At 35.0% G+C, this 26,081-nt stretch overlaps 5 protein-coding genes across 10 annotated transcripts; 2 read left to right on the plus strand and 3 right to left on the minus strand.

Annotated features, from left to right (window-relative positions):
• The first annotated feature begins 438 nt into the window (after positions 1-438).
• Positions 439-8,264, plus strand: LOC112795872 (DNA-directed RNA polymerase 1B, mitochondrial). The gene is made up of 20 exons (XM_025838054.3): positions 439-1,237; positions 1,764-2,060; positions 2,369-2,623; positions 2,709-2,842; positions 2,946-3,006; positions 3,155-3,213; positions 3,557-3,674; positions 3,773-3,886; positions 4,181-4,312; positions 4,415-4,831; positions 5,066-5,116; positions 5,470-5,540; positions 5,773-5,857; positions 6,066-6,218; positions 6,305-6,379; positions 6,503-6,592; positions 6,690-6,737; positions 7,006-7,120; positions 7,232-7,335; positions 7,415-8,264. Exons 1-20 carry the CDS (start codon positions 713-715, stop codon positions 7,523-7,525), a joined length of 3,015 nt encoding a protein of 1,004 aa, XP_025693839.1. The 5' UTR covers positions 439-712; the 3' UTR covers positions 7,526-8,264.
• Positions 8,265-8,680: 416 nt separating this feature from the next.
• Positions 8,681-11,989, minus strand: LOC112795896 (amino acid transporter AVT6A). Its single transcript, XM_025838086.3, has 5 exons — positions 11,351-11,989; positions 10,676-10,828; positions 10,379-10,582; positions 9,571-10,036; positions 8,681-9,194 (listed from the first exon to the last, which is right to left on the minus strand). The coding sequence occupies exons 1-5, from the start codon at positions 11,778-11,780 to the stop codon at positions 9,056-9,058; spliced, it is 1,392 nt and encodes a 463-aa protein (XP_025693871.1). The 5' UTR covers positions 11,781-11,989; the 3' UTR covers positions 8,681-9,055.
• A 2,319-nt stretch (positions 11,990-14,308) lies between these two features.
• LOC112795907 (uncharacterized) lies at positions 14,309-16,885 on the plus strand. 2 transcript variants are annotated; one of them, XM_025838117.3, is made up of 5 exons: positions 14,309-14,604; positions 14,713-15,287; positions 15,834-15,942; positions 16,017-16,337; positions 16,433-16,885. In XM_025838117.3, exons 1-5 carry the CDS (start codon positions 14,452-14,454, stop codon positions 16,448-16,450), a joined length of 1,176 nt encoding a protein of 391 aa, XP_025693902.1. In that variant the 5' UTR covers positions 14,309-14,451; the 3' UTR covers positions 16,451-16,885. The 2 variants fall into 2 exon arrangements, with proteins under 2 accessions (XP_025693902.1, XP_025693893.1); XM_025838108.3 differs by having other exon boundaries at positions 16,017-16,512.
• LOC112795881 (putative pentatricopeptide repeat-containing protein At1g68930) lies at positions 14,674-20,129 on the minus strand. 2 transcript variants are annotated; one of them, XM_025838067.3, is made up of 2 exons: positions 17,379-20,129; positions 14,674-16,423 (listed from the first exon to the last, which is right to left on the minus strand). In XM_025838067.3, exon 1 carries the CDS (start codon positions 20,078-20,080, stop codon positions 17,846-17,848), a length of 2,235 nt encoding a protein of 744 aa, XP_025693852.1. In that variant the 5' UTR covers positions 20,081-20,129; the 3' UTR covers positions 14,674-16,423; positions 17,379-17,845. The 2 variants fall into 2 exon arrangements, with proteins under 2 accessions (XP_025693852.1, XP_025693859.1); XM_025838074.3 differs by lacking the exon at positions 14,674-16,423 and having other exon boundaries at positions 16,972-17,627; positions 17,747-20,129.
• A 1,197-nt stretch (positions 20,130-21,326) lies between these two features.
• LOC112795912 (transcription factor bHLH49) lies at positions 21,327-25,612 on the minus strand. Of its 4 annotated transcripts, none has more exons than XM_025838141.3 (10): positions 25,133-25,612; positions 24,982-25,021; positions 23,463-24,318; positions 23,145-23,375; positions 22,982-23,047; positions 22,814-22,882; positions 22,520-22,591; positions 22,230-22,430; positions 22,009-22,096; positions 21,327-21,907 (listed from the first exon to the last, which is right to left on the minus strand). In XM_025838141.3, the coding sequence occupies exons 3-10, from the start codon at positions 24,258-24,260 to the stop codon at positions 21,870-21,872; spliced, it is 1,563 nt and encodes a 520-aa protein (XP_025693926.1). In that variant the 5' UTR covers positions 24,261-24,318; positions 24,982-25,021; positions 25,133-25,612; the 3' UTR covers positions 21,327-21,869. The 4 variants fall into 4 exon arrangements, with proteins under 4 accessions (XP_025693926.1, XP_025693910.1, XP_025693934.1 ...); XM_025838125.3 differs by having other exon boundaries at positions 22,508-22,591; XM_025838149.3 differs by having other exon boundaries at positions 23,463-24,315; positions 25,133-25,588.
• Between the last annotated feature and the right edge of the window lie 469 nt (positions 25,613-26,081).

Below are 26,081 nucleotides of genomic sequence, written 5' to 3' on the forward strand. Positions count from 1 at the left end.
TTAAGTGCATCGGAGAATACCGGTGTACCAGTTGTTTTAACCGTTGATTTGAATTAATATATATTATATATTTTTTATAATTCAGATCAACGGTTAAAATAACTAGTGCACTGATACTCCCGGCGCACTTGAAATGCTTCCTATATCATAATATATATATATATATAAGGGAGAAAGATAAATATATTACACTTTCTAATTACAATTCATATAAATTTTTACTAATTAAAAATATAATTTTTTTTTTTAAATACGAGATATTTAAATTATTTTATTTAAAATATATAAAGATAGTTAAGTTTTTTAGAGGAACTTAGACATTGTGGGAGTTTTTTGTCATTTGAAGCTTTCTATGGACAATCATATCCGTTTTTTTATTAATTTTTCAAAAACTATTTTATCAATAATATATTATTTTATCAGCTCTAAAATCTTTCTGAGTGTCAAGTATCGATTTAATATTTTTCTCTATTAATTATGTGTTGAAAAAGGGTTTTACAAGGAAACAGTGGAAGAAAGATGAGATAGGTTTTATGAAGGGTTTAGAGAGTTCCTCTTGAAGGCTTTAGAGGCGGCTGCTACTTCTTGCGCCTCTCACTCACCACATTCTAACTTATTTTCTCGGGAAAATCCCCCCGTCACTTTCTCATGACCCAAACACCATCAACCTGCAACTAAGCTCTCTCGATCTCACGCTTCCACCGTCGCAAAAATGTGGACCTACTTAGCGAAGCGAGCTTCCTCAACCAAGTTCAAGCTACCCTCCGAATCCTTCTACTTACCTTCATCTTCCAATTCCCGAAGTTTTTCTCGGCATTCGAATTTTCTCGAGAAAATTAAACCCGGCAGGACCCAGATACTACCAGGGTTCCAGTTTTTGGGTTTCGATAAAGTTGGAGTCTTTGCACCGAGAAACGAACTGGGTGGATCCAGTTTTTCGTTTTCTGAGGAACACTTTGGTTTTTCTAAGTACTTGAGGTTAGCTAGATATTATGGTAGCGCTGCTGAGGCTATTGAATCCACTACTGATACGGAAGATGATTGTCCCACTTCCAATGAGGTTCAGAAATTGTTGGAGCATATGTTGAAGGAAGAAGAGAAGGGAAAAGCAAAAGCCCAAGTGGAAACGAAGAACGGTAGTGTTGAAGGCATGGCTAACTACAAGTTCAAGATGCTTCGGAAGAGGCAGATAAAGGTAGAGACTGAGGCATGGGAAGAGGCAGCTAAAGAGTATCAGGTATAGAAGATGGTGGAAAATTGAAAACTTCAAATTTATATGTATATATGTCAGATACTTTGTAGTAGCACTAAATTCAATCAGCCCAATTTGATTGAAAGTCTCCGCTTAATAGACCAAGTGTACCCAATTGCATATATATCTAGTTATATCCCAATTTTAAAAGGATTTGATACTTAATCTTCTCATTTTGATCATGAGGGTATTGCAGGATTCAACAGTTAGATTGATGAAATTTAGTGTCTCTAAGCATATATAAAGGAAGTTAGCAAGTTAGAAAAGCATAATGTGTTCTTTAATGGCAATTTTTTGTTTTCTGAAATTCGGCATGTTTTGATCGCCAGGATAATATTACGGTATCAACAGTTAGTTTGTTGAAATTTACTGTCTTTAACAATTTATTCAATGAAGTATATAAAATAGCCCTTGGTGTAACTGGATCTATTTCCTAGGGGTAAGAGAGAGAGGGAGAGGTGTGGTGTGTAACCTAAGTAACTTAACTAACTAAAGTCATATTCGATATCAGGAGCTATTGGATGACATGCGTGAGCAGAAGCTTGCACCCAATCTGCCTTACATGAAATCGTTATTCCTTGGTTGGTTTGAGCCTTTGAGGAATGCAATTGCTGCTGACCAAGAGTATTCCAAACGCAATGTGCATAGGTTGAGCCATGCTCCTTATTTCAATGAGTTGCCTGCAGAGATGATGGCTGTGATCACAATGCACAAGTTGATGGGGTTGTTGATGACCAACAGTAATGGAGTAGGCAGTGCCAGAGTGATCCAAGCTGCTTGTCAAATAGGTGAAGCCGTTGAACACGAGGTATGAAATATTGATCTGATAAGGGAAACAATCTAATATTTGAGCTATAATTTGTATGGTAATTCCAGTAATCTAGTTTGGTTATGTGTCGTGAAACTTCCCTTGTGTTACAATCTCACAAACGTCAATGCTCAGTCAGATGAAGGCTATGGTTAATACAGTGCTAATGTCGCTTGGATTTTGTGTTCAGAAATAATGTGGTCAATTCCTGTTTTTTGGTTCAAATTAGATTGTTTCTTCTATGAATTCAAAATAATCAAGTTTTCAACTTTTCATTAACTGAAACTGTAACCTTGTATGTGGATCAGGCAAAGATATACAGATTTATGGAGAAGACAAAAAACACGAAGAGTGCAAATGCCGACAAGCCTGATGGAGGATGTGCTCCTGAATCCATAGAAACGGGCAAACTGAAGGAAGAGAAAGAGAAAATGGCTAAGGACCAGAAGAGACTCAGGAAAAAGGTTTCCATGTTGATGAAAAAACAGAAGCAGCAGCAAGTGTTGGGAATTGTTCGGGGTCTAGATGCTTCAAAGCCTTGGGGACAGGAAGGTCAAGTAAAGGTTTGTGATGTTCTTGTTGTACCGACGAACATCGCATGGAAGATATCTTATTTTTATTTTATGACATAGTTATTTTGAATTCCAGGTTGGTTCCCGTTTGATGCAATTGTTAATAGAATCAGCTTACATTCAACCGCCTGCTAATGAAATTGGAGATGCTCCACCAGATATATACCCTGCATTTAAGCATACTCTTAGAACTGTGACAAGTGATTCTCAGTGAGATTTGTAGCTCCTCTCTTTAATCTTTTTTGTCACAATCAGTGTCTTTAATGTTCTACTTCTCTTTTGTTTCTCACCTGAATACTTTTTGCTTGATTAGGAGTAGGAGATATGGTGTTATTGAATGTGACCCACTGGTGCTCAAGGGCCTTGAGAAGACTGTAAGTGACATTTTAAGGTCTCATATCCACATTTCTGAGTAGGTTATTTAGACAGATTTTGTGTCTCTGTATGTCCAACATCACATTTTCTTTCATACATTGAAATTCATGAAGTGATGCTAACTTCAAACTGTATTTACATCAACAGGCTAGGCATATGGTCATGCCCTACATGCCAATGCTGGTTCCGCCTATTAACTGGACAGGGTACTTCATATACTTTTTCTTAAATAATTTTATTTGTAATATTCTGCAAAGCTCATTGAACCTTTGGCCTTTGTTAGCCTAGTTTATTTTATTTGCATAAAGCCAAGTTGCTCAAAGTTTTTGCAACTAGCAACATTTGAATCATAAGTTCCTTTTTGTTTTCTATTTGGGATAGCAGAAATTCAAAGATATTTGCTGTTCCAATGTCATAGCCTTTTTTTTTTTTTAATTCAGATCATAATGGCACAAAGCTTGAACTTGTTCAGCCAATTAGGTTGAACTGTTTTGATTGCTAATTTATTTATTTATTTATTTTTGGCGAAAATGTTGCAATATTTTGTAGGTATGACAAAGGAGCATACTTGTTTTTGCCATCATATGTTATGAGAATACATGGAGCAAAACAGCAACGTGAAGCAGTTAAACGGGCTCCGAGGTGTCAACTTGAGCCTGTTTTTGAGGTTGGATCCCCCCCCCCCCCAACCCCCACGTGCTTGCATCTGTACATGCCCAACAGTCAATAGATGTTGAAATTAATTCTATTATCATTTATGGTCAGGCCCTTAATACTCTTGGCAGCACCAAATGGAGGATAAACAAAAGGGTGCTCAATGTTATAGATCAAATATGGGCTAACGGGGGATGTCTTGCTGACTTGGTGGATCGGGAAGATGTGAGTACCCGACAAACTTTGTTGCTATGTTATTTGTCTTACCCCCATATACCTTCAAACCTTAGCCCATTCAACTTCATGAAAATGATCATGATTTATAATTGCTTCACAGCAAAGATTTGTATATATACAAATAAAATATTTCCATGTCACCAAATAATTAGATATGGCAATTTTGATACTCCTTTTACCCTTGCAGAAAGAAACTAAAGCTGCTTAAAAGAGAGTAGAAATTAAACTGACTTGGGTGGATGAGTCAATATGTTTTGACACTATTTCATCTTAATCTTAAAGGTTCCCCTTCCAGAAGAACCAGATACAGAGGATGAATCAGAAATCCGAAAATGGAAGTGGAAGGTCAAAGCTGCCAAGAAGGAGAATAATGAGAGACATTCACAACGATGTGACATTGAGCTTAAACTTGCCGTAAGAAGTCTCCTAATATTCTTCAAATAGACTAGTAATATGAAATTATTTCCATGAGAGAGAACATGTCAGCACCAACACATTGGCTAATTTTGGCTGTAGGTTGCACGAAAGATGAAGGATGAAGATGGCTTCTATTATCCTCACAATCTTGATTTCCGTGGGCGTGCATATCCCATGCACCCACATTTGAACCATCTTGGTTCTGATCTATGTCGAGGTGTACTCGAGTTTGCAGAGGGGCGACCTCTGGGAAAGTCGGGATTGCACTGGTTGAAAATACATCTGGCAAATTTGTATGCTGGTGGTGTGGACAAGTTATCTTATGAGGGTCGAATAGCATTTACCGAGAACCACGTGAATGATATATTTGATTCTGCAGACAGACCACTAGAAGGAAATCGTTGGTGGTTGCAAGCAGAGGATCCTTTTCAGTGTTTGGCAGCATGTATCAATCTCTCTCAAGCATTGAGAAGCCCCAATCCTGAGGCTACAATTTCTCATATGCCTGTGCACCAGGTATCTTCTGCCGAGATTTCATAATTTTTATTTGGGAACATATGTAATTGTGTGATTTGGCCTTCTAATTGTAGGAAAGTTCAGTTTAAACGGTGTACTACAATATTGTTCTGTTATTTTCTATTCATTTGCCATAAGCATGCAAGTTATGAAGTTGAGAATTGAGAGGGCAGATAATCATAGTTATGATTCTTAGCATTAAAATTTCTTTTTATATTTCCCCACATTTTGTAGGATGGTTCTTGCAATGGCTTACAACACTATGCAGCACTTGGCAGGGACAAGGTAATACATAACTGAACATTTTGTAGATGTTACATTGTTTCCATTGTACTGAATAATATGGTCTTGGTACTGCTTAACTTTTGTGTATCATGGAAAGATGGGATTGTTAAAACTTAAGATTTGATGCTCTAATTTCGTCAAAATGTTAACCACCGCATTTTATATTTGTCAACAAGCAGCTGCCCCAGCATTATACCTAACAATATTTGATACATTCTTTTTTAATTTGCCTTTGAAATAAAACCCTTTCTGTTGTATGGTCGATTGAAATTTTTGCAGTTTTATCCTTCTCTTTTTCTTCTTTTTAATTGTGGATCATCTTAGATTTTCTGCATTCCTTTTTCTTTTTGAAGTTGGGAGCTGCTGCGGTTAATCTTGTTTGTGGAGACCAGCCTGCAGATGTGTATTCGGGCATTGCTGCCAGGTAATCAGCACTGTGAATTATACATTATAGACTGCGGAATAAATTATTCTAATCGACGAAGCAATTATCAACTTTTTTTTTCTTGATGCCACTCTATCAACTCAAGGAGTTGGTTGCATTTGCCCTTGCATTTGTAGTAACCCCTATTCCCTTCTTGAATTCTATTATCATTTATTTCTCGTTTTCAATAATCTACCTGTTTGATGTTTTCATATTTGGTATTATGGTGCAGAGTTCTAGAAATAATGAAGAGGGATGCAGAGAAAGATCCTAAAACTAATCCCAATGCATTGCATGCTAAGCGTCTGATCAGCCAGGTCTCGGTTCATTTTCAATTTTTAAAAGATAATTTTATTTATTAAAAAATGTTTGTTTTAATATTCTAAAATGAAAGACATGCATGTTAGACTAAAGATTTTGCTATGAATGGTGGTTTTTGTTTTCCTCCTTCGGAATGTGAAATGACACCTCTATGTCATCCACTGTTACATTAACTAAACACTTTATCATTATTGACACCATTAGGTGGACCGGAAATTGGTTAAACAGACAGTGATGACTTCAGTCTATGGAGTAACTTATATTGGGGCCCGAGACCAGATCAAACGTAGGCTAAAGGAGCGTTGTGCCATTGAGGAGGATTCGGAGCTGTTTGCTGCTGCTTGCTATGCCGCAAAAGTAAGAGAGAATTTCATTCTTTGGTGATGTATATACACATTTCCGAAGCCGAGCATTGTTATCTACTGATGATTCTCTTTTCATAGACAACTCTCACTGCCTTAGAGGAGATGTTTGAGGCTGCAAGAAGTATCATGGGCTGGCTAGGTGATTGTGCTAAGGTATGACTAATTTTGCTTTGAATGGCATCACTTAAAAGAGTGAGTGAGTGGTTCGATTTTTTATGCTTTTAAAATATATATAGCTAATGCTTCTAAACTTCATATATTTGAACATGGAATTAGGTGATAGCTACCACAAACCAAGCGGTTCGGTGGACTACTCCCCTCGGGCTTCCTGTAGTACAACCGTACCGACAATTAGGAAGACATCTTGTAATATTCTCAATTGTCAGCCTTATCTTTCATTGTGTATAGTATCTGAAAATCAATGAAATTAAATCATTAACATGCACAATTGAATTCAATGCAGATCAAGACTTCCCTTCAGATATTGACATTACAACGTGAGACTGACAAGGTAACTATTAACTTGATCATAACTGTCAAAACAGACCCCATGCTACAGAATTGTGTAGTTACTTTAAAAACTAATTATAGTTCTATTCGAGTCACTGAGTGTCGTGAAATCCTGTATTTGTGAATCAGACTCCTTATTTTGGATGATTAAGATCATGGTTCATCTTGACATTGTATAATTTAGACTAATTCATGTTTTTTTTAACTGAATTTCACTATCTGGTCTCTTCAATGAGATAAATATTTAAATTATCGCATTTATTTTACAGGTCATGGGTAAAAGGCAGAGAACAGCTTTTCCACCGAATTTCGTTCACTCTCTTGATGGTTCTCACATGATGATGACTGCAGTTGCTTGTAAAAAAGCAGGGTTGAACTTTGCAGGTACTTACTAATTATGTAATTCATATAGTAAAATATATAGCACATTCATACTTGTATATATCTATATGTACATTAGAGTATTCTTTTTAATCCGGAATTTCTTAATTTCAGGGGTGCATGATTCGTATTGGACGCATGCATGTGATGTTGATGATATGAACAGGATACTTAGGGAGAAGTTCGTCGAACTCTATGAGGCTCCAGTATTAGAAAATGTAAAGTATCTCTAGTTTAGATTACAAGCTTCTTTATACAGAATTATTTACCTTTTTCTAAAACTTTTTTTATTAACAGTTGCTTGAGAGTTTTGAGAAGAATTTCCCAACCTTGAAGTTTCCTCCCTTACCGGAGCGAGGAGACTTCGATCTTCGAGAGGTTCTGGAGTCTCCTTATTTTTTCAATTAGACTCGAACCTAAACGCGAGTTGCCTATCTAATTATAATTCCCCTTGGCTTCATCCAAGTATGATGAATTTGGTATTATACCTAGTTCCTACTAGTCTTGCATGAGATTTCGAAAAGCTCAAGAACAAGACATGAAAGAGGACACAAAAAATGCAAAGCAAACTTTGGGATATGGCAAATTCACTGTCCAATAGGAACCAAGAACTTCCCAACACAATGCTGAACAGATATGCTTTCATCCATGAAGAGATGTCCAATGCCAAATCCACTCTGTTTATATAACAAGGAATCACATGATCCAACCGGGGAATCCATCTCGGTCCGGCGCCATCACTGAATATTGATTTACAGGTTTAGAACCCTGCTTGAATCAGTTGTAAAAGAAGATTCAGCAATATACAGCAGCCAATCTGTTTTTTGGTTCATAGTTGATAACACTGCTGAATAGTGTGATCATTCTAAGTACCAAGGAGATTTTCATCAGATGGCATGCTTCAGAAGAACCAATTTCTTTTCTTTGTTTTTGCTTCTTATATAGGTTTGTATTTTTAGTTTAATTGTTATTCTTTTTGTGGATGATGGGGAGAGGAGAAAAGATGAGAAAGCATATGTACCAGTTGTTTTTTTTTTTTTTGAACAAGAGAGCTCAACACAATAAGTGGAGTAAGAACAATCAGTTTTTATAACTTGATAGAAATGTAAAGGCAAATTTATATCAATAAAAAACATTATTACCTGAATTTACATACTTGTATTCTCTCTGTTTCTTTAAACTTTCTCATTTAATTTTTGTTTTCAGGAATAAAAGCCTAACTTATTAAATTATAATAACCAATCCTCTATGGAAAATTAATTATCTTGTTTGTTTATAGGGAAAATATTTTATTAATTTTAATATTTTTAATATAAAAAATACCTAATTACAAAATTAAAAACAGTTTAGGAATCAAATTGAAAAGAAAAAAAAAATATAAAAACCTAATTAAAAATTTGGTAAAATTATAAAAATTAACAGAATAATAAAACTATTTTAATTTGATGTATAATCATATAATGATGCTTTTTTAGCTCTTCTTCTCTCTCTCTCATTTGATACTCTCTTATCATTATCCATTAATCATTATAGTGATTACACTTTTAATTGTAATCAGTAATATTGACACTAAAAGTATTCATTTATTCAAGGGGCAATTAACATTAGAAAGAATGTAGAATCAAGTACCAAACTAAATTGGTAGTTGATTATTACCATTCTCCCCAAAACTAAATCTGCTAGGCACCACTTAAGTTCTCTGAAAATTATGAACATTACATGTAAAATATGTTTAAATGTTCACATAGTTTTTCACTTTTACTTTCAGTTCCTCTTCCAAAACTCTTTGCAGTGAGTCTTGCACTTCACTTTTTCAAACTCAATCCAAAAACAAGTTCATTCTCTGGTTTCATTAAAGTGTTTGTTTTGCTTAAATTGCTTGGAATGAGAGTATGGAACTTTTATCTATCAATGGTTACTTATAGGCACTTTAATCAGTCAATGAAGATCATCAACTTCCTTCCTGAACATGGAATTGGCGTTACTGTATATCGCTATGATGTTTGAGAATATGGCAAGAGCGATCATTATAACAGATAAAATCTTGTCCTTCTTTGATGCAATGCCATGGGAATCCCTGCAAAACCAGAATTATATGTCAGCTTCGAAAATGCATCTATGACATAGCTTTTTGAAAGTTCATAGCAATTTCAATCCCAATAGCTTTGTTTAACATGGGGGAAAAAAATTCCGGGGAAGCTTTCATTTACTCTAGCTTCTGCCGTGGATTAGTCTTACTTCTACAGAAAGCAAAAACTTGACACACTCGCATTTCACGCCTGTGAAATCGAGTTCATAATATACAACACTAGCATCCTACTACAAAGGGTTGTAGTAGGATGATGAAAGGGTTCAACAAAAAGATTCACATAAAGATTCACTACAAAGGGTTCAACAAAAATCAGCATGATGAAATTACCAAAAAGTAATGAACTGTGACTAAGAAATCGCACCTTAGAGCGATCGCAGCTGGGAAAATAAACCCAAGGCAAACAGTGGCAGTGGCTCCAGTGAATTGAAAAGCATCCCATATGCTTGGTATAAAGTTTGCAGCTATGTACACTAAAGCAACAAGTCCGCTGGTGATCGAGACAAATCTACACTGATCTGAATTCAGTGGCCTAGCTGAAGGAAAGATGAGATCGTCAAAATTGAAGCGCAACGAGAAGAAGATCACCGGGAAAACAAGCATGAGGTGGAGAGCATAGCTAATGCGAACAACGTCGTTAAGGAGACTGCTGTAAGGGATGCCAAGATCAGTATCAAAGTTGGCTAGCACATCATCCAGAGTTGATTCACCAAATAGGAGGAATCCGAATAAGGCTGTAAGAATATAGATGCTCGAACTCAGAGAGAGTGATGCGCGCACAACCGGTTGTATCAACGAGGAGTCTCCTAGCTCCTTGTCTATTGTATGAACTGCAGAATACAGAAACTTTGGTGAAAAAATTCTTCTAACACCTAAACTTGCTTAATATTATTGTTAGTTACATCAATTATGCAAGTAAACTAAAAAAGCATACATAAAGAACTATGTCATATTAGAAATCCTAGGAAGTATTAATATACAATAACCATATTCTCAACAACAGAAGAAAAGAACATGATTTGTAAGTCATAATTCATTTTATTATGCATTGAAACCCATGAAATCCACCCTGCTTTTCTTCCGCTCATGAAATAATTCCTACTAGGACATGTATCAGACAGAAAACATTGTTCACTGCTACATTTGCAATAGCGAAAAAAAGTACGACTTACCATTGTAATGGCACACAAATGCTGTCACAAGAACTGGAACTGCTGTGAAGAGATTCCATAGAGATGCACTATCAGTAACGTTTGGAAGTAACCGCGGACTAGCAATACTGCCATTAAACAATTTAAACAGTGTGATTCCTGCAGTTATGACTAGAAACACGATCGCCAGAGCCACCGCTAAAGCAGAAGAATACCTCAATGAATCTGCATACCAATACAAGAAGATTACTCAACTTTGCCAAATGCTCCAAAATTATGTAACATTGCTAAAAAACTTGATAGTATTGTTGTTGCTACCTATTCTCTTAACAAATGCCAATGGAGCAAATATGAAAAGGGTTGTAACAAGAAGAATGAAATAACGGCCAGTCCACCAGCATTCACCAAACCATCCTTCTAGCACACCAAAATGGTGAATTCCACTCGACGATGTTCCAGAAAGCACATCACCTAGAAATCCATCACAAAGCAAAAACAAACTAAACAATTATTGAATAAAAAATAAGGGTAAGTTTGTTTCATACTTATCTTGCCAACATTCACATATTTGTATGAATTTTATAAAACAATCAAAACTTCAAAAAGGTTGTCTTCAGCTTTTCTAGAAAACCCTAAACAGAGCAATTTCTAAGCAACATCAATTTCCAGTCACTTCAACTATAGATTATATATTCACATATAAATCAAGCTATAGAATTACTTTTCTGGATATCATAAATAAACTAGGCACTCTAAATTCATCCACTTCAACTAGAGAAAGACAATATTCAATATTCAACACACAAAATAGAAACCAAGTCTTGGTCAATTGCAACACAAAATACACATTGAAATGAGTTAAACACTACATATATTTATACACAGATATATAATAACTGATTTTTAACGTTCACATAGCATTTTTGATATATTAATTTAGTTGAATCGATATTTATTTCGAAACAGAACAAATACAAAGTTTGAAATGTATACCAATTATAATCATATAGACAACAAGTATCCCAAGATTATTGATGAAAACAGATATCTGAAGCACCATTGTTCCAAGTCTTCCAAAAGCAGAACCCATGACATGAGCATAGGATGAAGCTTTTGCAACTCTGCTGAACCTTAGGAGTATGTCAAGAGAGGTGTCAGTGAGGAATGCAAGGAAGATGATTGATGAAATGCCAGGGAGAAGACCAAGCACTTTGATTGCTGCTGGTAAGGCCATGATTCCAGCACCAATGATTGTTGTTGATAAATTGAACACTGACCCAACAAAGGATGCACCATCACCATTACCATCATCATAATCATGATCTCTCTTTGTTGGTAGCAATGGAGAATGTTCATTAGCATCATCATCATCAATGATGAGTTGCTTCTTTGTTCTTGTTGGGGTGTTGTTTTGCAGTGTCATGGTTATTGATGAATGAATAATCAATGAATGATTGAAGAAGCTTCTCTCTTTCTCTCTCTCTCTCTCTCTCTCTCTCTCTCTCTCTCTCTCTCTCTCTCTCTCTCTCTCTCTGAGTTGTCACTACTATATTTATGCAATAGCCTCACATGTTATGGTTTTTATGGTTTTAGAACAAACAATCGTGTGTCTCGTGTTCAAATATCTATCAGAAATTTTAAAATATGTTCAATCAATATTAAAATAACCTCCAAAATCAGATATAAATTGAGTTACCTATTTTTAAATTAAATAATTAGACTAATTAAATTTATTATAATAAAATAATTAATTGCAATAGATAAATAATTAAATTTATTTATAATAATATAATAAAATTTTCTATGAGATATTAAATATGTATTTTTATACATAGTAACTAATTAGTGGCTAATTTTTTTATTATGTATACGTAGTATTATCGATTTTTTATTTTGTCTTTAAAATAAAAATATATTAAAAAATAAGGATTTATTTTTGTTTTAAAATAGCAGAATGGTAACAAAAAAGGAACAAAATATGTTTTGTTGTTGAAACGGATATGAACAAACAAAACTTTGCATTTTCTGATAAAAGTTGAAAGGGACAAGTTTTGTTTTGGGAGAAAAGCTAAACTGATTAATGGAATTATAATCCAACTTGTTCTTGTTCTATATTCTTATTTTGTTTCTTTAAAAGAGAGAGATAGTTAAATGAAGAAAATAAAAAATTTCCTGGAAAATTTTAAATTTTCATAAATCTTATAACAATAGAAAAATTAAATACAGATATTAAACTTTTTTTTCTTTTTCTTTAAATGGTATATTGTAATGATTAATCTCAATCTGTTTCCTTTTTCTTTCTTGAAGCTAAACTTTGCAGTTTGCCATGCTTGCATTCTTATCCTATACGGTTTTATGAAAGGGTTGTTGAATACTTGAATGGTAGCTGCCTATTCAGCCATTTTTTTATATTATTATTTTTAAGAGACATTATTTTTTAAGTCTCTTTCAAATAATTTTAAAGTTTTTATTATTTAATATTTAGTGAAAGGAATTAATTATTGTGAATGATCAAAAACAGTGTATTCCACTTTTTTTATGTATAAGCATGTGACATGTAAGACTTGAATATTCTAGAAAGAAATCATAATCAAAATAATATTCTATATATTGGAGACTAACTGTAATTTGTGAATTACCAAAGAATTATTATTTTTTGTGTTTTATACAAATATAAAAAATGTTTTGCTAAATTGAAAAATACATTTTGTAATTATTTTTTAAAATTTAGAATATAAAAAATAGACAGTATGATTTCAGTTATTTTAATTTTTTTTTGTTTCTTTCAAAATTAGAAAACGGACATGCAATTTCACCACATAATAATTTTTTCAATTGTTAGAATATAAAAATCCGACAGTACAATTTTAAAATGGTACAAATTTTTTTAAATGGTAGAAATCGAACCATTTGATTTTACCCACCTAATATCATATTATTGTTATTCACCCCTTCTTCCAATATGTGTGATAATCACCCTTCTTGCTACAATATAATAATTAATTTGTGTGGAACTTTTTCTTTAAAAATGGCATTATATTTTTGTGCCGTGCAATTATGTATCTTTTAAAAATTGTCCGTCATTCAATTTTTAAAAGAGAGACTAAAAAACAAGTAACTTTCTATAAAAGATAAGTAACTTCTTATAAAAGTAGATATTTAAAATAATTAAATAATATTATTTAAATCAAAAGAGTGAATAAATACTAAAAATTTAAAGGATAAGTAACATTTCTTTTTTTTGTGTTACACTTACAGTATTTACTATGGACAGGGGCTATAGCTAAATTCTTTTACACCAAAGAATTTCCAAAAGAACATTGATGCTGGCCAAATTGCCAAAACATCTTTCATATACACTACTAGAATTCGAACTCTTGACTAGATCCTTAAACAATCTAATTAAATCTCAACTATCCTAGGTTTTGGAAACATGCCTCTTTTTTTTGTCGTTATATACTTAAAATACAGATTTTGGCCGGCAAAAGAAAGAGAATCTTTTGGCCGGCAAAGGAATCAAGCAACTCACAACTTGGCCTGTTAAACAAAAACTTAAATCTCATTCACTTTTCCTAAATTAAATTCTTAAAGGAAGTATTTAATTTTGATACAGTGACAGTGTAAAATCGTCCAATCACATCTGTTCTTTTGGATGATCATTTACGGAATCAATATAAAAAGGAGTTATTTTAACTGATGTGAAATTACGTAATTACTTGTTCCATATATGGTTAGAGACTTGTTTTCCTTGTGTAAAGAACAACACAAAGAAAGTTGAGTGATTGAAGAGGCACAACATAGTTCCTCAAACTAGGTTAGTTTAATTCCTATAGCAGTTGATCTATATACTGTAGTAAATAACAGACATCTAAAAATAGAAAGCAGTTGATTTGCCGTCTCGACGAATATTTGCTATAATTATTAATTTGTAAATTGGCCTTATATAGAAAGGATGAGATAGCTTGGTACACCTTAAACATCATTCATGATGTGTATACATGATGTTGTGGACCAAGCAAGGTTAGTGTGCATTTAACTTCGAAGCACATTCACACAACAAAGAAGACACTCATTCAGATCAGAGTGAATAGAGAATGGCTTCATTTTCAGTAGAGGAATTCATAGGAAATGGAGTTTTGAAGGAACTGCTTCCTAATTTGTTGGAAGAAGGTTGGGAAGATGTGCCAACCCTTAAGGTTATGAATTCAGAGGATATGGATTCAATGAACATGACACAAAAACAAAAGGTATTAGCCATTAAACTCCTCTGAAACCTGCATTAAACTCTGCTACCACTATTTGAACTTCAGTAAATTTAATTTAAACAAACAACTTTTCATTTTCTTATGTTGTAGGAGGCACTTGGAATCAGGACATACCTGCATGATCGCGGACTGATGCAATATGCAGATAAGATAGAGGCCTGCGGGAGAAGTTTGCCGGAGCTTCTCAATTTAAGCACTATAGATCTTTCTGCTCAGTTTGACATGAAGAGGGGTCATATCGCCCGCTTCATAAACAGAACCAGATTCAGTGACCCCCACGGATTACAAGCACTCTCTGCTAGAAGAACCAGCATGAGCTACAAAGAAGATAGGATCCCAAAGCGCCTTTTATCTAATGGCTCCAATAGCATGATGAGATCAAATGAATACTCACTGGCTGAACCTAAGATTAAAGAAGGATATGTCTTCAAAGGGATTGTGGCTAGTGAGCCAGCTGATCCTAGAGCATGTGGCTGCGTGCAACCTCCTCCAGTCGTTGACCAAGTTGCTCCATATTCTGCTATTGAAAATATATCAGTTCAAAAGCTAACACCGGAGTATAAGATTGGCATGGAACCATTAGTGAAAACCAAGACTCCTCCAATGAAGGCTTCAGAACTATGGAGACATAAACCGGCTGTTTTCCTGTGTCTACGACGACCAGGGTAAATTCTCACAGTTTTCCATTCATTGCAAACAACCTATTTGCATAATCATATGCTTGTACAATACATTCACATGAAGGACTTCAGACAAGTAGATGTTAGGATACACAAACATGAGACATGCAAATAAAGCAAAATTAAAACAACAACAAAGCTTTATCCTACTAGGTGGGGTCGGCTACATGGATCAAAAGACGCCAGTAAACCCTATTATCTATCATGTCTAAAGTAGGACAAAATATAATTTAAAGCCATGTGAAGATTTCTAACCTACGCTCAATACTTATAAATATGCTTCTGTTGTTTAGGTCTAAATTCTAATGTGATAAACCATCTCTTTCAAAAATAAAATCTATTAGGGGAAATCAATGATTATTATATACAGCAAAACCTCTCATGTTCTGTTGTCTTATAAAACTTAAGTTGTTAAGTGAAATCTATATAGTTTCATATCTAACAACCTACGCTTACTTATAAATTGTGCATTTCTATACATCATGTAAAATTGAAATTAGCTTCATGGTGTTCCTTAAACATGGGAAACAGGTGCATCATGTGTAGAGCAGAAGCACACAAACTTTTCTCCCAGAAGCCAATATTTGATGCACTTGGGGTTCAACTATTTGCTGTTCTTCATGAGCACATAGAGGCAGAGGTATTAACAGACTTCAACTATCACCATTTCTTCTATCAATCAACTTAAACTCACCTATTATTGCTGTGGTGCAGGTAAAAGATTTCTGGCCTAGATACTGGGGAGGTGTTGTACTTTTCGATCGGGGAAGGGATTTCTTCAAAGCTCTTGGAGGGGGCAATCTGCTCAAGGAAAAGTTCCTAACGGGATTTCTGTTGAATCCTCGAGCAATTTCCAATTACAAGCGAGCCAAGAATATGGGAATTCACCAGAACTTCAAAGGCGAAGGCGAAATAAAGGGTGGATTATTCATAGTAGGGAGTGGAAAGGGTGGAATCGCTTACCAATTTATCGAGAGGAACTTTGGTGATTGGGCACCCCTGGCTGAAGTCATTGAGATCTGCACTCAGATGCAGGTAACTAATCATTGTTTCCTCCTTTTCAATATGATTGTTGGTCGCTAATAATAGTTTTCTTTCGGATTTTACTATATTTTCTGAACCTGATGCAGAACCAACAGCAAGGTTAGAGGGAGTATAACCAGCCATCAAACAAATGCATTCACTATTTCACTAGAATTCAGTTTCTTGCGATAATTCCATCTCGACTACAGCCAGTATAATGTTCTTTGCACTCTAGAAGTCTGAAGCAGCTCAAGTAGCCTCAATTGAGCAACTCTATTTTGACTTCCAATATAAATTATGCAAATCAGATACATTACTTTTTACCTTTCTATCTCCTGCCTGCTGAAAAGTATGTACTTATAGAAATTGATGTTATATCATCTTAGGAACCAGGATGAAGTTGTGAAACTTCGTAGTGTTAGAAAAGGGTTATAAAGAGTGTTAGAGATGTAGAAAGAGGAAGCTGAGAAATTAGTCAATGAAGTCTAGTAGATCAGGAGATCTCTCATGTATCACCCTTTGCAGTTTCATATTCAGCACTAATACCCATTTCTTTAGCATTCTGATCCCAGATCTAACATATATTTCAGACTGTTTGAACAGAGTTGCTCAATTTAAATGAAGGAAAACAGAAAAGACTAAGAAAAGAACCAAAATACAACATCTTATCTGATTTGTGTTTATCAACTGCAACAAGAAAAAAATGTTGCGCTTACAGATAATGCAATTTATTTATTTATTTGGTATGCTCACAAACAAAGAAATTAAGTAAAGTAACATTAGTTAGTCTATAATAATAAAACTTTCTTCCACTAAGTTAGAAAACTGATAAATTAGTAAAAAAAATAATAATAATAAAGAACTCATATATTGCCCTATGATCATGGTATCATAAGCTCTTCAAATGGGGGGAAAAAATCAGATGTGCATTTTGGAGAAGTGAGTGTTTTCTGGCTTAAACCCGGGCCTTCCTTGAACAGGCCAGTGCAATCATTAACACTGTCAGCTGCCTCGGCAATAACAATATCTATAAGATTGAAACGAGAAATTGACCTCTAAGATCAGCATTCAGCAGTATCTATCCAAGTGGCCTCGTTGATAACGTAGCCTTGCCACTAAAAAGCCGCTCTGCCAACATGCCATTCCATGCCCAGATTGTGAGATTGTACCCTGGCTTCTGACTTGATCAGCATCTTTTAATGATATTGTACGGTAATAAGAATGTGCGTAGACTACATAGGTATCCTTCCTTGTGCTGTAAATTCAAATCATGGTCATATCAAGTCTCTTCCGTTCTCCCCCCTTCAAATTAAGACAACCAACAATGTTGAGTCATATGCCAAGTGAGGACCACAATCTGTCATCTAGTTCAAGTTTTTATAGAATTATAGGATAGCCAAAACAAATGCATTCACCCATACTTTTGAAGAAAGTGGTCTCATAAGTCTCAGTTATGCCAGATCTCGTGTTTCGTTCATCACATTTTGAAAGTCTGATAAATCTCTTTACACAAGTGGACTTCACCAAAAGTCTCCACAAGAACACGTTCCATCTTTAAACAAGTGGAACCGGGCAGCATCTCTCACTAGAATTTCCCTCTGGGTGATCTTAGATATATACTTAGTGGCATTGTGGCAATCCCCACAAACCCTCAAATTTTTAACTACTCGTATGGGAAGACCAGGAGGAATAAATACCAACCCAAAGGCAATAGCAAGCTTTTCACTATGATGATTAAGCATTCTTAATTTCTCTGAATCCCCAACATCATGCAGAACAGAATTCATATCAGGCACATATCCTTCTTGTATCATTTTGTCATGCAACTTTTCAAGCTCAGAATATATCCGATCCAAAAATGGATTTGACTGATCATCTGCAGAGAAAATGTATACTTGGTTCTTATATTTGATCCAGCTACATCCTGGTTCCTTTCGCAGTCCCTTATCTCTCATCCCTTTTCTTAATTTGGCAACTTCTTCCCATTCCCCTTTGGCTGCATAGATGCTGGAAAGTAAGATGTAGCATGCAGTATTATGTGGTTCTAATTCCAAGAGAGACTCAGCAGCCCACTTGCCAATTTCCATGTTCCCATGGAATCTACATGAACTTAATAAGGTTGACCAACCAATTCCATCAGGACCGAAAGGCATCCTATTTATAAAATTCCTTGCTTCATCTAATCTACCAGCTCGACTAAAAAGGTCAATCATGCAGGTGTAATGATCTTGAATTGGCGTAATTCCATGTTCCTTAATCATCGATTCAAATATCTGTTTTCCGTTCTCTACTAGTCCTGCCCTACTGCAAGCTGCAAGAACCCCGATGAAAGTAACCTTGTCGGGTTTCAAACCATGTGCTAACATTGTTTCGAATAACCTGATTGTTTCATCGGCTTTACCAAACTGTGCATATCCAGAAACAAGTGCTGTCCAAGAGACTTCATCTCTGAAGGTCATTTCATTAAAAAGTCGATGGGAGTCTTCAAGGCTCCCACACTTCCCATATAATGTAACTAGTGCATTGGAAACAGTAAGAAAAGAAATCAGGCCAGAAACCAGAGCCCTCCCATGAAATTGGGCACCCTCTTCTAAGCTTGCAAGGTTTGCGCATGAGCTAATTACACTCCCAAGGGTAAAATCATCTGGCTCGATCCCAAAGTTTTGCATATCGCAAAAGACTTTAACAGCTTCTTCACTATAACCATTCTGTCCATATCCCACCAACATTGCGGTCCAAGAGATAACATTCTTGCAGGACATCCTCTTGAAAACCGTTTCTGCTGATTTTATACTCTTGCATTTGCAATACATGTCAACAAGAGCACTGCCGACAAATATATTATCCTTATAATCAGTCCTAATTATGTAAGCATGAACCTGCTTGCCTTCTTGCAAAGCCATAAGACCACCACATGCAGTTAACACACTTCCAAATGTGTACTGATCGATCTCTAGATTTTCCAATCTCATCTCTCTGAAAAAATCAATAGCTTCTTCGTGCAACCCATTCTGAGCAGACCCTGTGATCATTGTTGTCCAAGAAATCGAATCCCTCTCTCGCATATCATAAAACAAACGCCTCGAATCTTCAATCCTACCACATCGCATAAGCCCCATCAACAAAGTATTATACAAAACCACATTCTTCTCTGACACTTCTTCAAAAGCCTGCCTTGCAGAAGATACCATTCCCATCCTCAAGTACATATTCACCAAAGGACTCCCAACAAAAACATAACACCCAAAACCGAATTTCACCACATGCCCATGAATCTGCTGTCCCAAATAGACACACCCCTGATCAGATGCAAGAATAAGCATCGTCGAGAGCGTGATCCTATTCAGATGGTACAACCCATCATTCAACATCAAGTTATAGGCCTTCACTGATTGGTCAAGGGAACCACAACCAGCATACCCCGAAATAAGGGAATTCCAAGACACCACATCACGGGTTGGCATGGCAACAAACAAGTTTTCCATCTCAGAAACATGACCCAGTTTTGAATACGCAGAAAGAATGCTGTTCCACGAGTATACATTCGGTTGGGGCATTTTGTCGAACACCGTACGTGCATATCTGATTCTGCCGAGTTTTGCATAAGAGCTGATGATGTTATTCAATAAGAATGTTTCTGGGTCTACGAAAGCCTTTATTATGAGGCAATGGAGCTTCTTGAGTTGGTTAATATTGCGGATTTCGCAGCAAACTTTGAGTAAAGAACAGTAGTAGTTGGAAGAAGAGGGTGGCATATTTTTTTTTAAGCGTTTTGTGGCGCGAAAAAATGGTGCGTGCTAAACTAAACCGAGAAAGCAAAGCTTTTATAGAAATTGAATAAAATTAAATTATACTATGAGTAAAAAAAAAAAAAAAAACTAAAAAACGAGTTTTACTTCATATAATTTTCTTTTAAATAAAATTATAAGATTTGTATATTTCAATTTTCAACTAGTATTTTGTTATAATTCGATATTATTTTATTTTAATACATATTTTGACATTTTTGTCAAACATTTATTAAATTACATTTCTCACTCTGACAAATTTATTACATTACAATATATATGCATATTAATATTATGAATTTAATTATTTTGTTAATCTTTTATAATTTTATCAAATTTTGAATTAGATATTTATAATTAAAAATTTATAAATACATCAGTATACTAAACAAAAAATTATAATTAAATTTTTACTAATTAATCTTTAAAAAAAAGAAAAAATATCACACAATAGTTACAAAATATTCTATAATTTATCATACATCAAACACAAAAACAAATACTTTAAAAATATTTTAAATTTTTAACAAAAAGTTAGTTTGAAAAAACTTAATTAAAATTGTCTAAACTCAATTACAGTTTTAAACTATAAAAATTTAATTAAATATTGATAAAGAGAAATATTAGAGAACCATCAGAATTTATTATTTTTAATTGTTACTTTTAGCTATCAACTCAATTCCTTTAGTTTAGTAATCAAACAACGTACTTTACCTCACACTTTTAGATAATTGATGGTTAATTGATGGTTAAAAACAACAAATTCTAATAACCCTCTAGTATTTCTCTTGGATAAAATTATAAAGACTAACAAAATAACTAAACCAATATTAAACTATTGTATACATTTTATGTGAAAAAAATAATAAAATTTTATCTTATATAGTTTAGACATGTGAAAAGAAAATTAGCAAAACACCTTATTAAGAAGGTAGACAAATGACAAGTGATAAAAAAAGACCTAAAAAAATCATACATAAAATAATCAAAAGAGATATACGTTTTGACAATCTCACTATAAATATGATACATAATAGTATACAATTCCCTTATTTGATCCATATAATCGACCATACCTAATGGGATAAAACTTTTTTGTTATTGCAATAGTAGTAGTAGCAGTAGTAGTAATAGTAATACTGTAGTGGTATACATTTTGTCACACCATATGGAATTCAATGATACTCACATTGCAACAATGAAACATAGCTGATTTTTGGCGAATGTAGCAAACATTACTTTATAAATATGTGCAAGTAGCAAATAAGCATCAACTGAAAAAACCAGGAGCTTGTTACACCAATTAAAAAGGATAAAAAAGGGCTTTTGCTTTTGCTCATTCTGTTGATCAAACTTGGTGCAAAGCCACAAGAAACATTAAGAGTGGTAAGATCCCATCTTTGCATTCTGCTTAAATACATATTATACATTCAATGAACAAACTCCACTTCATCAAGCAGATTCCACTTCCAAACATACATTGAGGATATCTATTTTCGTGCTTGAAATGTAAAAAAAGAAACACAAAGGAACATCCTTCAATACTCCTCTAATTTCCTTCTATGTAATAATCTAGAGTCAGTTCCTTCTTGTATGTAACTCTGCCCTTCAAAGCCTTCATCTAGAAGGTGTGTTGCGGGTTAAATTTGATTCGATTCGAGTATCCGGCATTCTGTCTTGGTAACTTAGATCCGTCTGCTCCACGGTGTGCCGAATTGGCTAATGTACGAGGATGCATGGCATGAAGACTTGAACATCAAGGTTCAGTTTTTGTTTGACCCGAAGGCGCAGAACCTGCATCAACATGAAACGTCAAGATTTTTCTTAGCTTTTCATTGGCAAGAGTTATGTGCAAATTGGAAAGGTTCATTCGTAGGCAAAAAACCTTAACTTACCATCCAGGTCTTGGCAACTCGGAGGGGCAGATGTCGGAAATGTCATCTGTACAACGTTGTGAAGCTCGTCATCCCAGACTTCAGGAAGCTATTGCCATTCATAGAGAACATAAGAGATTGCGAAACAATCAGAAAAATCAACAAAATGCAAAGTTATTTCACAATTTGGGTCCTTAAATGATGTGTTGTCATTGCCTGTAGTGGAATAACTGAATAAGTACCTGATTTGGGTCCTTGAATCCTCCGCTCAAGTGCGCCAAATTTGGTTGAAGCGTCCGCCGAAGTATATCCGATGAATTTGCCATGCTAGGAAGAGTCGAATGAATAAGTCCTGGTCGAGATGGATGTAATGGCGGAAAAGCCATGGACAATTCTGGAGGAAACCCATGCGCGGAAGAAGTACCGGCCCGTTGCTGAAGAATCTGATGAAAAGTTCAGGTTGTATTGAGAATTTGAGATCAGTGATGTGTATACTGCCATGTGTATGTTTTAAACTCACCAAGAGACTTACTTCTTTAGCAAGCAATCCCTCAATATTAAAATCCATCCGCGGATTTACCGTGGCAAGTTTCATTGACAAAAACTGCCGAGAGGATGAAAGGGAGTGTCAACTTTAGCTCGAATAAATGCAAAACAGAGAAGGAAGAAAGAATACTTTAATTGTATAAAATGCTAGTAAAAGAATTATATGCCGAAATCATGCTAACAAAGAATCCAAAAACAACAGGAATTTCAGTTCCACGGTTCAACAATAACAGTTAAAAAATATAGGGAGAGAAGATACGTTTTCAATTTTCATCCATACCTCAACCTGTCTTTGAAGAGACTGTACATAGTTTATAATTTCGTCTAGCATCACCGCCTTTCCCGTGACCTACAAACATATCGAAAATGAAGTTTAAAGAAAGCTACACGCTAAGTCCTAACAAGGCTTTAGGTAGAAAAATCTTCCAGTCTCAAATTTTAGAGCTACCTTGCTGCATCCAGGTACAAGGTCTTGAAGAAACTTCATACGCTCGCTGATCTTTTCCCTCCTTACCTAGAGTTAGAATCATAATCATCGTACTTTAAAATTCTTAATCAAAATAATTCTTTTTTCCCACCATAGACATAAATGGTGTCTTAATATGTCTTACTCTCTCTGCAAGGCTGTGGCTATTTGTTGCTTGACCCCGGCGAGCCCTAACATGTATGTACTCCTCCTTAGGTGAATCAGATGCTTGAGAACCCTGCTTGGCATTCTTCCCGGACCCCTTGGTTGATGGAGTTGGTTGTTGCTCCCCCTTTTGCTGTCGACTCCCGGAATTCTCCTTCACGGCTGCACCAGGTTGTTCAGGACTTCCATCGACTTTATCTTTATCGGCATCCTGCAACACAAGAAACAACAGACTCACATACATGAATATGCATCAAATTTCGTAGCGAATTTGATAAATAGAGCTCAAAAACCATACTAGTCCAATTCTTTTCCTTTTCTTTGAGCTTAGTCCCTTATTCGAAGGCTCCCCACTTGTACACTCCAACATTGGGGAATCATCTCGGCCACTCGATTCGGCTCTATCTGATTCATTAGCAGAACCACCAAGAGCTTGTTTCCCTTCATCATGAGACACTGCAAGATTTTCACTTCTTTTATCATCCTGGAGAGTCATTTCTTTATCATCTTTCGCATCTTCAACTACATTCGGATCACTTTTATGAGATTGTCCTCCGAGTGCTGCTGATCTTAATCCATGTCCTAAAAGAGCATCCCCTGTTCCCTGCATTGTTCCCCCAATCCTAGCATAAAGGTTCATGGATTGAGGAATCCCAAATGAGTTCACCATGTCCACGGAATTCCCAGCGCCAAAGCACGAGAGTCTCGCAGCCCTCTCGATGAATCCGGAATCACTCGGAAACTGAGATAAACTCTGAGGAAGCATTGCTGGTCCATTAGGCAAGAAAGCATTGTTATCACCCTTCAACACAGAACTAGCATGGTTCCAACCCATTTCTAGTGTCCTATGATCATGACTGCCTCTACCGTAGCCGAATCCATCTTTTCCAATCACGTTCATGTTCGAAGAGCCCCCATTAATGTCACAAAATCCCAGGTTCTGGGAATTGGGGTGGTCCCAAAAGTTTGTAACATACGAATCCACCATTGAATTTGCAAAGTTCCCAACACCAAACCTCCAATCCGAAGCCATACTAGTCGAATAATTCACGCGATCCCGGTCTCTATCTACCTCGAAATTCTCTCTGTCTCCCATAATCCTTAACCAACACACTACCAACGAAAAACCACTAGCAGATCCTTTTCAATGGCTTCTAGAAGCAATCAAACAAAGAGAAAGCAGAAAGAAGAAACAAAAGTTAAAAATTGAATAGTAAGTTAAAAATTCAAGGAAATTAGACTAATTCATGAAATTTCCTCTTCAACCAAAGTTAACAAAACAATGATCACAATGATAAAACTTCAACAGTTCAAAGATGAAACTAACTCTTTTACTCTAGAAATTGAACACCATCCACAATAACAAGAACAAAACAAAGAGCTAGAGATATATACATATAAAAAAGATAGCAACTTCACTTAAATCAAACGAGTTCATAAACACCAAAAATTGAAAAGACTTTTAACACCCCAAGTGAAGTTCCCCAAAGATGTACTTTAAACTCACACGAGTTTGGCAGCTACCATTTCCAAAGCCAATCACTGAAACTTTGAAGGTACACCAAATTGTCATAAATGAAGGACCCTTCTACAAGGAGTAGAGAGGGACAAGAGGGCAATAAAGTCTCTTTCAAAAAAAGAAAAAAAAATAGAAAAACTCAAGTCAAATTAAATTAAACTAGAATCTAAAATGAAATTCAGATTGATAGTAATAATTTCAACATAAACAAAGAAAGCTGAAAAGAATCTCAACAGATATATATGCAGTCAATCTCAATTATGCAAAGGACATTGATTTCAGTATTAATAATAAGTACCTTCATTCAAACCCTAGTCAGAACCCTGCAGAACCAAAACCTGCAGGGAAAGGGGGAAAGAAAGAGAGAGTAATGAGATAAATGAAGCAAAATTTATAACTAAAAAAAAAAAAGAACACTCCAAAAACCAAAAGTAGGAAGAGAAAGATACCCCATTTCTGATTCTGTACTACTTTTGGCACCCTGTGCCTTCCATTCATTCAATTCCTTCTTTAATTTCTTTTTCTTTTTTCCCACTTAAAAAAATTGAAACTTTTATTGAAATTTTGGGACCCTTTTGGATTTCGTTGTGAAAAATCACTTGCTCCTACTTTCTTGTTAACAAACCCCTGCCATTCATTCACTGTCTATGGCAGCAACACATACAATAAAAAAGCTGTGATTTTTAGAGAGAGAGAGAGAGGAAAAAAGGAGGGTAAGAGAGAGAAAGGGTAAAACCAAACAGAAGTAAATGTTGCAGCTAACAAACCAATGTGTTAATGTGTGAAATTGGATTTTTTATTTTTTTCTGAAGGAGAAAAAAATAATAATAATAAAAGTGATTGTAATTTCTAAAGACCCTGAAGTTATACCCACTCCCTCTTTGTGCATTAAAAAGAGTGCTCATTCATGATTAACCACCGCCATTGCTATTTTATAAGTGACAATCTACTATATAGATTAGGGTGGTATAAAAAAAAATATAAATTTTATTTATAGTTATTTTTTATTATTTTATTGTTATTCAAAATGTGAGTTTTATCTTTATTAATTTCTCTTTCATCCTATTAAAAAAAATATATATAAACTTACATCTATACCTTATAATTCACCATTTTATAATACTACTACTAAGTAAACCTTAATCTCCCAAATTAAGTTCTAAGCTTGAAGCTCCTCTTCCTAAGCTATAATATGGTATGATGTGAGATATGAATCATGAAGTTGTAGTGGTATGTATATTTTTACCACCAACTTGCTATCATCTTTTATGACAAAAAATTGAGTTGAGATAATTTTTTCCGCGCATATCTAGCAAATCGATGAATAATTTGTCGCAAATCTATATTTTATTTTTAAATTTTTATTAATTAATAGGTAAGATAAAATTTAAATTTTCG

The sequence above is a fragment of the Arachis hypogaea genome, chromosome 1 (genome assembly GCF_003086295.3).
Source record: "Arachis hypogaea cultivar Tifrunner chromosome 1, arahy.Tifrunner.gnm2.J5K5, whole genome shotgun sequence".
NCBI lineage: Eukaryota > Viridiplantae > Streptophyta > Magnoliopsida > Fabales > Fabaceae > Arachis > Arachis hypogaea.

Excerpts from the sequence above, each read along its gene's own strand:
- LOC112795907 (XM_025838108.3), top strand. The coding sequence starts at position 14,452 with ATGGCTTCATTTTCAGTAGAGGAATTCATAGGAAATGGAGTTTTGAAG. Across the intron at positions 14,605-14,712 it reads ACATGACACAAAAACAAAAG|GAGGCACTTGGAATCAGGAC; the intron begins GTATTAGCCATT and ends CTTATGTTGTAG. Across the intron at positions 15,288-15,833 it reads CTGTGTCTACGACGACCAGG|GTGCATCATGTGTAGAGCAG; the intron begins GTAAATTCTCAC and ends CATGGGAAACAG.
- LOC112795896 (XM_025838086.3), bottom strand. The coding sequence starts at position 11,780 with ATGACACTGCAAAACAACACCCCAACAAGAACAAAGAAGCAACTCATC. Across the intron at positions 10,829-11,350 it reads TGTCTATATGATTATAATTG|GTGATGTGCTTTCTGGAACA; the intron begins GTATACATTTCA and ends ATGGATTTCTAG. Across the intron at positions 9,195-9,570 it reads CCAGCTGCGATCGCTCTAAG|GGATTCCCATGGCATTGCAT; the intron begins GTGCGATTTCTT and ends CTGGTTTTGCAG.
- LOC112795912 (XM_025838125.3), bottom strand. The coding sequence starts at position 24,260 with ATGGGAGACAGAGAGAATTTCGAGGTAGATAGAGACCGGGATCGCGTG. Across the intron at positions 23,048-23,144 it reads GCCACAGCCTTGCAGAGAGA|GTAAGGAGGGAAAAGATCAG; the intron begins GTAAGACATATT and ends TTCTAACTCTAG. Across the intron at positions 22,431-22,507 it reads CTAAAGAAGTAAGTCTCTTG|ATTCTTCAGCAACGGGCCGG; the intron begins GTGAGTTTAAAA and ends ACTTTTCATCAG.
- LOC112795881 (XM_025838067.3), bottom strand. The coding sequence starts at position 20,080 with ATGCCACCCTCTTCTTCCAACTACTACTGTTCTTTACTCAAAGTTTGC.
- LOC112795872 (XM_025838054.3), top strand. The coding sequence starts at position 713 with ATGTGGACCTACTTAGCGAAGCGAGCTTCCTCAACCAAGTTCAAGCTA. Across the intron at positions 3,675-3,772 it reads AACTTGAGCCTGTTTTTGAG|GCCCTTAATACTCTTGGCAG; the intron begins GTTGGATCCCCC and ends ATTTATGGTCAG. Across the intron at positions 7,121-7,231 it reads AGCAGGGTTGAACTTTGCAG|GGGTGCATGATTCGTATTGG; the intron begins GTACTTACTAAT and ends TCTTAATTTCAG.